Source organism: Chaetodon trifascialis, chromosome 10 (assembly GCF_039877785.1).
Source record: "Chaetodon trifascialis isolate fChaTrf1 chromosome 10, fChaTrf1.hap1, whole genome shotgun sequence".
Classification (NCBI taxonomy): Eukaryota; Metazoa; Chordata; class Actinopteri; order Chaetodontiformes; family Chaetodontidae; genus Chaetodon; species Chaetodon trifascialis.
The window spans coordinates 24,045,542-24,054,670 of record NC_092065.1 but is presented as its reverse complement, the minus strand read 5'-3'; the positions used below and the strand labels follow the sequence as shown (position 1 = coordinate 24,054,670).

At 46.8% G+C, this 9,129-nt stretch overlaps 2 protein-coding genes across 4 annotated transcripts in view; one reads left to right on the top strand and one right to left on the bottom strand.

Annotated features, from left to right (window-relative positions):
- The first annotated feature begins 3,943 nt into the window (after positions 1-3,943).
- LOC139337421 (cytochrome b-c1 complex subunit Rieske, mitochondrial-like) lies at positions 3,944-4,771 on the top strand. The gene is made up of 2 exons (XM_070971972.1): positions 3,944-3,950; positions 4,053-4,771. The coding sequence occupies exons 1-2, from the start codon at positions 3,944-3,946 to the stop codon at positions 4,661-4,663; spliced, it is 618 nt and encodes a 205-aa protein (XP_070828073.1). The 3' UTR covers positions 4,664-4,771.
- Positions 4,772-6,786: 2,015 nt separating this feature from the next.
- The window catches only part of LOC139337292 (protein C19orf12 homolog), a 344,772-nt gene continuing 342,429 nt past the window's right edge, over positions 6,787-9,129 (bottom strand). The window contains exons 1-4 of one of the 3 annotated variants that reach the window (XM_070971820.1): positions 8,792-9,115; positions 8,558-8,677; positions 8,005-8,165; positions 6,787-7,589 (exon numbers count right to left, since the gene is read on the bottom strand). In XM_070971820.1, the coding sequence (XP_070827921.1) occupies positions 7,324-7,589; positions 8,005-8,164 (426 nt within the window). In that variant the 5' untranslated portion in view covers position 8,165; positions 8,558-8,677; positions 8,792-9,115 and the 3' untranslated portion in view covers positions 6,787-7,323. Of the gene's footprint in view, positions 7,590-8,004; positions 8,166-8,557; positions 8,689-8,791; positions 9,116-9,129 lie in introns of those variants that run through there. The other 2 variants (XM_070971819.1, XM_070971818.1) reach the window with 2 other exon arrangements.

The following is a 9,129-nucleotide window of genomic DNA, read 5'->3' as shown; positions in this document are numbered from 1 at the left end:
GTAAGACCTTGGAGTAAAACTTTCCTTAGAAACGACCGCTGGTGTCACCCAGGCCTTTTCCTGATCCAGCTTAGTGAAAACCGCATCTCCCAGTTGAAGTGGTGGGAGAGGTCTGGCACCGTGGCGGCGGTTGAAATAGAAAGCCTGTCTCGCTTTCTCACCAGCGTCTTTCTGTTCAACAGTCTTTTTGCTAGGCCATTTAGGCCGAAGATTCTTCTCAAGTGTGGGGAGTGTCGTTCGGATCTTTCTCCCCATTAAGAGTTCTGCTGGGCTGACTCCTGTGGTGGTACAGGGAGTAGATCTATAGCACATTAGGGCTAGTAGCGTGTCCTACTGGCTGAGGATTCTCTTGGCAGTCTGTACTGCTCTCTCCGCATGGCCGTTCCCTTGAGGATGGTGAGGACTCGACGTGATGTGTCTGAAGTCCAGCTCTCTTGCCAGCTCTTGGAATTCTGCACTGGAGAATTGGGGACCATTGTCGCTCACAACTTCGTCCGGGATTCCAAACCTAGCAAAGGTTGCTTTAAGTCTCTGAATAACCTGAGTGCTGGTAGTGGATGGCAGGTGCAGCACCTCCAGGAACTGTGAGTAGTAGTCTGATACGACAAGGTAATTGTTTTTTTTGTGTTCACAGAGGTCGAGGGCTATTCGTCTCCATGGACGATCAGGCAGAGGTGTTGAGATGAGTGGCTCTTTCTCCTGCGTTCGCTTTTGTCATTGGCATGTGTGACACGACATCACTGTGTTTTTCAGTTCTGCAGAAAGTCCTGGCCACCAGACTGATGAATTTGCCCTGTCTCTACACTTTATTAGCCCCTGATGTCCATCATGTATTCTCTTTAAGATGTCCGTTCTCAGCGACTGTGGAATGATGATCCTGTTCCCACGTATGAGCAACCCATCAGCCTCTGAGAGTTCACTTTTGACTGTCATGTATGCTCTGACCTCCTGTGGCACATTTCCGCTGTATTCCGGCCATCCTCTTCTAACATGTTCGATGACTGACTGTAGTTCACGATCAGCTGCAGTGGCCATTTTGATGCTCTCCATTCTGCTCGGCGATGCTGGTGTGCCCTGTATCACTGTGGCCACATGACACTCCACGTCACTGTGTGTATCTGTCACTTCTTTTGTGTATGTCTGTGGGCTTCGGGAAAGAGTATCTGCTATGAGGAGGGTTTTTCCTGGCACGTATTCAGCCTTTGGTTTGTACCTCATGAGCCGCATTAAAAGGCGTTGACATCTTAAAGGGACATTGTCAAGACCCCGGTTATTGATAAGTGGCACTAACGGCTTGTGATCAGTCTCGAGTTTGAACTCATCCAGGCCACATAGATACTTGTCGAACTTTTCACACGCCCACACGCCAGCTAGGCACTCCTTCTCTATCTGGGCATAGCATGTCTCAGCCTCAGATAAACGCCTGGAGCAGTAAGCTATCGGCTTCCACTCTTCTCCATGGAGTTGGAGCAGTACAGCTCCCAGTCCGAAACTGCTGGCGTCGGCAGACACAGCTGTGGGCCGCGTGACATCATAAAAGGCGAGAACTGGAGCCTGTGTCAGCATCATTTTAATGTCCTCAAAAGCTGATTGCTGTGAGTGGCCCCAGGACCAGACGTTCTTGCTCTTCAGGAGCTCGTACAGTGGTCGGCCTACTGTCGCAAGAGCTGGGACGAACCTCCCAAGGTAGTTCACCATACCCAGGACTCTTTTGAGGTCCTGCACATTTTCAGGTGGGGGTAGCTGGCGTATGGCCTCAACTTTGTCGGGGTCGGGCCTGACCCCTGATTGGTCAATAAGATGACCCAGGAAGCGTAGTTGGCTCTGTCTGAGGGAGCATTTCTCTCTGTTGAGTTTCAAACCCGCTGACTCGACGCGCTGGAGCACCTTCTCGAGCCGCGCATCATGTTGCTCCATTGAAGTCCCATACACTAAGATGTCGTCCATGAAGACTTCCACACCTTCCAGTCCTTCAAGAGTCTCGAGCATCTTCCGCTGGAAGATCTCTGGTGCACTGGTTATGCCGAAAGGCAGTCTTTTAAAACAGTACCTGCCAAACGGCGTAATAAATGTTGTCAGTTTGCAGCTGTCTGGATGCAGTGGAATCTGCCAAAATCCACTGGCAGCGTCCAGGGAAGAAAACACTGTTGCACCGCTCAACTTGGCTGTTATCTCATCTGGGACTGGCAGGATGTAGTGCTCCCTTTTAACTGACTTATTCAGTTTTGTCAGATCCACACATATCCTGGCTTTGCCTGTGTTCTTTTTCAAAACCGGGACCATGGGTGCACACCATTCAGTGGGTTGGGTCACCCGCTCGATGATCCCGTTGTCCTCCATCCTTTTCAGTTCGTCTTTTACTTTATGAAGCATGGGAAAGGGCACACGGCGTGCAGCATGCACAGCATACAGTACAGCATCGTCTCTTAACTCAATTTTGACTGGTTCAGTTTTTAATGTGCCATGCTCACCGTAGGCTTGTAGGTGACTGGTGTCGGGCCTCACTTCATCCACTCGCCTCACCAGATTCATCCTTACTGATAGGCTCCGGCTGAGTAGGTTGTTGACTCTGCGTCCACGTACCACATAGGCTGTGAAGGGGTAATCTTTTTCTTTGTGCCTGATTGTAGATTCAAAACGGCCCAGACACACCAGTTCTCCTCCAGGGCTGTCCAGAGGGATGTTGGGTGGCGCTAGCGTCCTCTCAGGAGAGAATGTGTGGAATGTGTCTTCACTTATGACAGTGACATCCGCTGCTGTGTCAATTTTAAACTGCACGGGAATGGAATCCACCTGTAGCTGCACAGTCCACTGTTCATTAGTCTCATCAGCATTACTCACTGAGCCCAGAAAGTAAGATGTCTGCCCGGCCCCCACAGTCTCTGACACCTCATTCACTGATCTACTGCTGCGGCATGCTCTAGCCCAGTGTCCAACTTTATGACAGTTATGGCATGTAGCTCTCTCTGCAGGACACTTTTCATCTTTGTTATGTTGTGCTTTGCCACACCATCCACATTTCTTATCTTTTCCTCCCCATTTTCTATCTTTAGACTTGCCTTTTTGTTGGTGTTGTGCTTTCCAGTGTGTGTTTTTCCGCTTAAATTGTACCTCCTGTACCGCCCCGACAGTGTCCCCCTGCAGACTCACTTGCGCTGCGACCTCCTCCGATTGCCTGACCGTCTGTACTGTCAGCGCCAGCGTCAAGTTCTCCATCAGCTGCAGCTTGCGGGAGAGCTCTCTGTCTAGTATCCCGACAACAATGGGGTCGCGGATATTCTCCTCTCTGGTGGCACCAAACTCACAGTACTCTGATAAATCATACAGGGCCCGGATAAAACACTCTGCCTTTTCCCCTGGCCGCTGGACTCGCTGATGAAAACATGCCCGCTCATGGATAATATTCCTCCGCGGGAAAAAGTAGTCGTCAAACTTCCCCATCACTACGGCAAAGTCATTACAGTCCTCATCTTCAGTGAATGCGAACGACTTGTAAATATTCTCTGCCTCACTGCCCATCGCGTAGATCAGACAGCTCACCTGCACTTCACCTTCATCTTTATTCAGCTTAGTAGCGAGTCTGTACCACTCGAAGCGCTGCTTCCAGTCCAACCACTCCGTCGGCTTATCAAAGGGAAAGTTTGCTGGGGGATTAAACTTCGCCATACCCTTGCACGTCTTTTATTCTTGCTTCTCCGTGCGTCGAAACACTTCTGACACCATGTAGAATGATCGAGGGAAGGCTTTCTCCGTTTTATCAGCTTTATTCTCAACTCTCACCAACACATCTCAACATACAGCAAGCCGTAGGGTCTCTTCACACCGCCAAAACATACGTGTTTTTTACCGTACAGCCTCACTGCCGTAAAACATTGTTAACTGTGGTAATAGTCAACATTACTTCATATATGAAACCATCCATTTATGACACGGACTATGAGGCATGAACAGCATTCTTTGAAATGTTTTTCTAGGATACTCTGTAATTTACAATCAGTTTGTTCATCAGCTGCTTTGGACTTTAAAATCTGCATCATATGTCTCATTTCCAGCTCCTGGAGGAATCCGCCTTGCCCACACAGATATTAAGATTCCTGACTTCACGGATTACCGTTGGCCAGAGGTCATCGACCCGAACAAGTCCTCCCAGGGCAGCAGTGAGGGGAGAAGGTTGTTCTCTTACCTTGTCACTGGAGCCACCACTGTGGTTGGCATCTATGCAGCGAAGACAGTGGTCTCCCAGTTTGTCTCCTCAATGAGTGCATCAGCAGATGTCCTGGCTTTATCCAAGATTGAGATCAAGCTGGCTGACATCCCTGAAGGCAAAAACATGACCTTCAAGTGGAGAGGAAAGCCCTTGTTTGTCCGTCACCGCACAGAGAAAGAAATCGCCACAGAGGCGTCCGTGAATATCGGGGAGCTGCGTGACCCCCAACATGACAAGGACAGAGTGATTAACCCCAGCTGGGTCATCGTCCTTGGTGTGTGCACCCATCTGGGATGTGTGCCCATCGCTAACGCCGGAGACTTCGGAGGCTACTACTGTCCCTGCCATGGCTCCCACTATGACGCTTCAGGAAGAATAAGAAAGGGACCTGCTCCTCTGAACCTGGAGGTTCCCTACTATGAGTTCCCTGATGACGAAACGGTCGTGGTGGGATAAACCCTGGAGGTCCGTCTCTGTTCCTCTCTGTAATATGTATTTTTAGATGGCTTTAGAGTTTGAAGTGGCAAAAAGTTTATTTATTCACTAATAAATAAATATCTCCACCTCCATGACTGAGTTACACTGATGTGTATAAGTATTCCCTCTTGGACCTTTCTACATTTTGTCATGTTTCAACTACAAATTATGGATTTTATTTATATTTTAGTCACATAATTAGTCCACCTGTGTGCATTTTAATCTTACTGTAAATACACCTGTTCTGTAAAGGTTTCAGACCTTCTTCGAGAACATTACCAAACAAATAGCATCACAGAGACCAAGGAGCTCATCAAACAGGTTGGAGTTAAAGTTGTGGAGAAGTACAAAGCAGAATTAGGTTATAAAAACAGTATCCCAAGCTTTGACTATCTCACAGAGCACCATTAAATCCGTCATTACAAAATGGAAAGACTGTGGCACAACAGCAGATCTACTAAGAGAAGGCTGTCGACCTAAACTGATGGACAAGGAGAGCGTTAATCAGAGAAGCAACCAAGAGGCCAATGGTAACTCTAGAGCAGCATTTTCCAACCTTTTAGAGGTTTTAGAAAAATCAGAAGGCGCACCACCAAACATAAATGTCACAAAAAGTATATTTATTGAAATACACTGAAAATCTGGCGTCAATTTACTTAGTGTAACCTGGGCCTGTTCAGTTGAACACAAAGCTGATATTCTTGCAGGAATTGAAGAAAGACACACACATTGGTTGGGAAACACTGCTCTCGAGCTGGAAAGATCCACAGCTCAGGTTGAAGAATCTGTCCACAGAACAACTGCCAATCATGCACTCCACAAATCTGAGCTCTGTGGAAGAGTGGCGCGAAGAAAGCCATGAAGAAATCCTGTTTGCAGTTTGTCATGTGGAGACACGTTGCAGAAGGTACTCTGATCAGATGAAACCAAAATTGGACTTTGTGGCTCTGTTGCAAAATGTGATGCTACGCTGCACATCACCCCGAGCACAGCATCCCTGAGCACAGCATCCCTGAGCACAGCATCCCTGAGCACAGCATCCCTGAGCACAGCATCCCTGAGGTGAAACAGTGGTGGCAGCATGAAGCTGGGATGCTTTTCATCAGCAGGTACTGGGAAACTGGTCAGGACTGAGGGTGAGATGGATGGAGCCAAGTACAAGAATTAAATGAAACTGTTTAAGAAAACCTGTTTCAGTCTACTTGAGACTGGGGTGGAGGTTTACCTTCCAGCAGGACAAAGCTTACAGCCAGAGATATACAGGAAGGCAAAGGATGTCAATGTGTTACAATGGCCCAGTCAAAGCCCAGTCTGACTGGAAAGTGCTGTTCAGGTGTTTGTCTTCCAATGTGAGCGAGTTTAATCTATTTTGCTGAGAAGAATGTGCCAAAATTGCAGTTTATATGTACAAAGCTGGTAGAGACAGCTTGCAGCAAAGGTGGTTCTGCAAAGCATTAACTTTTGAGCTTGATGTCATTGATTGATTGCAAAGCACTGTATCTCAATGGGTTTCTCTCAATCTGCACTACTTTTAGTATTTTGTAAATAACATGACACAAAAAGGGTCAGTTACAGAGTGTTGAACATGAAAATGAAGCAAAACAGAACTAATGTCAGCCAAGAGCTGAAGGCAGAAGATGCTAAAATGAAAACTATGTGAAAGGCAGAGCCAAAAATGCAGCATGGATCCACAACTGCAAAAGGGGAATGGAACGACATTTTAAAAAGGCTTCACTTCAAAAAGAAGTCACCAGCCTGAGTTCTGCTCTGTACGGAGGACCTCTACTGCTTTTGACAGCAAAGCCAACCAGAAGCACAATCCTGGAGGTTATAGAGCTACATTAAGAGGCTACTAAAGATGTAGTGGGGTCAGAGCCTCAAAACAAGCTAGCATGTGGGTAATACATGCAAACAGAATAAATGCATGGAAGGTGTTTTTTAAGATTGGCTGGAGGGGACAGTAGCTTTTCCAAAGGAGCCTGTTTCATGCTTATATAAGGTTATTAGACTTCTGAGTGCTCAGCAGACACCTATGAATCACATGAGGCATGGGAACCCTGAGGAGCACAATGATCTGGATGGGATGAGCAAGAAAAGCCACTGACAATTTCAGACACATTTATTTTTAATTGATGAAATCATTTAAAGCAATAGAGATTCAACTGACTCAGCGTCGGCAAAACAACACACTGTGCACAGATGCTGGTAGATTCCTGTTAAACCTGGTGAAGTTACATCAAATCAAAATGTTTCCCACTGTACAGTTGGCACTCACTCAATGCATCGTGGTTTCTATTTAAGAACTGCTACTTCATCGTAGCTGAAGCACTCAGTCAGAGCTTAATTCAGAGTAACTTAAGGAAAACATGATTATCAGTGGCAGGCAAGGCTTAATGAATAAATAATTCTTTCCAGTGCCCTTCCAATAATAAATTAACTCTGTTACACAGCTGTTGTAATTCACAGTAATGTGCTCAGCTCTTATTAACCAGTGGTTCTGTTACCAGGAGTGTGACGGTGTCTGAGCCATTATACAATATGTGATTTCACATCTCTCCAGCTTCACAGTTCATATTCTTATCAAAGACTCCTGAGCATGTGGGCCCCTAAGTCAGGTCATCCCAGCTTTTCCACAGAAGCTAATCCACATAGTGCACCTCTGCCTGGAGCTCCTTGGTGATATACCCGAGGAGGGCGCCTGTTAGCTGTTGCTTCAGGCTGGCGTTGCCCATCACTAGAGCGGTCAGCTGAGCCAAATCTGTCCACTGAATGTCTCCCAGGATGGCCATAAGGTCATGATAAAGCTTCTGCTGCTGCTGAGGACTGAGCTCCATTATGATCTGCGGCAGTGGTTTGAACTGTCCACTGGTCAGCCAGCAGCCCAGAAGGCCTCCGACAGCACCGCCTGCAGGGGAGGAGGGGTTCGAACGTGTGAAATTTAGCAACACTGGTCTGAAAAACCATAACTGTTTGCAGTGAAGCATTTGCTTCTGTAAATACTGCACATTATACACGCATGAAGCGTGCCAGTAGTGACTAACGTATGGAAGCTGAGATCGGCCAAGTCAGTCTTTCTAAATGTTGCTCATCAGGAAAACACAAGTTAATTATTTTGTTATGTTGAAACAAGGTTCATGTTGAGATAACGAGACAATCGACCTGTTAAAGACAGAAAGCAAAGGTCATCACAGATCAGGTGTGCCATGCCAGCACACACAGATGGTGTTCTGGAAGCAGTGTTTTCTTATGAGACATTATCACAGCCATTTTTGGCCTCCATACCGTACAAAACAGTCCAGGTGTGTGATTTTTCTACTCACCGACTGCTATTCCAAGAGGACCGCCGACCAACCCTCCGGCGAAGGCCAGTCCCCCAGCCGCCGCTGCTCCCTTGCCTGAGCCTTTCACCGTGGTCTGGATTTGTGTATTGGCAGATAACTCACAGCACAGCTTCATGACATCATCAAGTCGATGACACATACTGTGGATCCAACAGAATTTAAGGAGACATGACACGAAACTGTAACAATACGCTGCTTAATTTAGAATAAGACATCAGGAAAATACAGGCAGTTAAACAGCTGGAATATATTTGTGTTTGCTTCACAAACCAGTTTACAAAAATCACCTCAGACACTGACATACACATTAAAACTGAAGACAGAGGACTGAATATGGTCCATACACTGCATACTGTGACAGTCATCTGATCTACAGACACCCGCGTGCAGCACACCTGATTGCATCAGAAAGCATCATAAGTCAGAGGCTAACGTTAAGTGTCATCTACAGTCCATTTCATCGAAACATGAGCAGCTGTGCACGAGGAAACACCCGCTTTCATGACCACACAGATGTTACTGACAGACGTACCTGCTTTACGTAATCCTCATCAATGTTTATTGGGCCTATCGTTACAATGTTACGATGATGACAGGGACGCTCTGCTTATCTGTGACTCCTCGTGAGCACACATGACCAGGACCGCAATGCCTGACGGTTGCACACAAAAAATGGCGCGTTAATGGATATTTAACCCATATTTAACCAACACCGAATTTCACTGCTTGAGGGCGGGACATAGGAGTGAGGAGAGGGGAGGCTTACCGGTGAGAGAGCGTGCACAGGCTCCTAGATCCTTCACGTGACGTATGACAGGCGTGACACACAGCTGGAACACGCAAACGACTCACAAAACGCCCGTTTGATAACTCTGACCAACATCAACAAAAACATTCTCTTGCATTCAGCTGTAATTTGCTGTATTTCATGCTATCATATAGTTGTCAATTGCCCGTTATGTAGTCTGCAAATGTCATTCCAAGTGTACATAGCCCTGTGGGGACAGTTGTGTGTTTTTCAGTTCAGTACCACCGTATGCCGCTAGTAGGCGAAATAATATCAAGCTTCTCTCAGTTTCCCACGAAGAAGACGGTGTGGCGTAA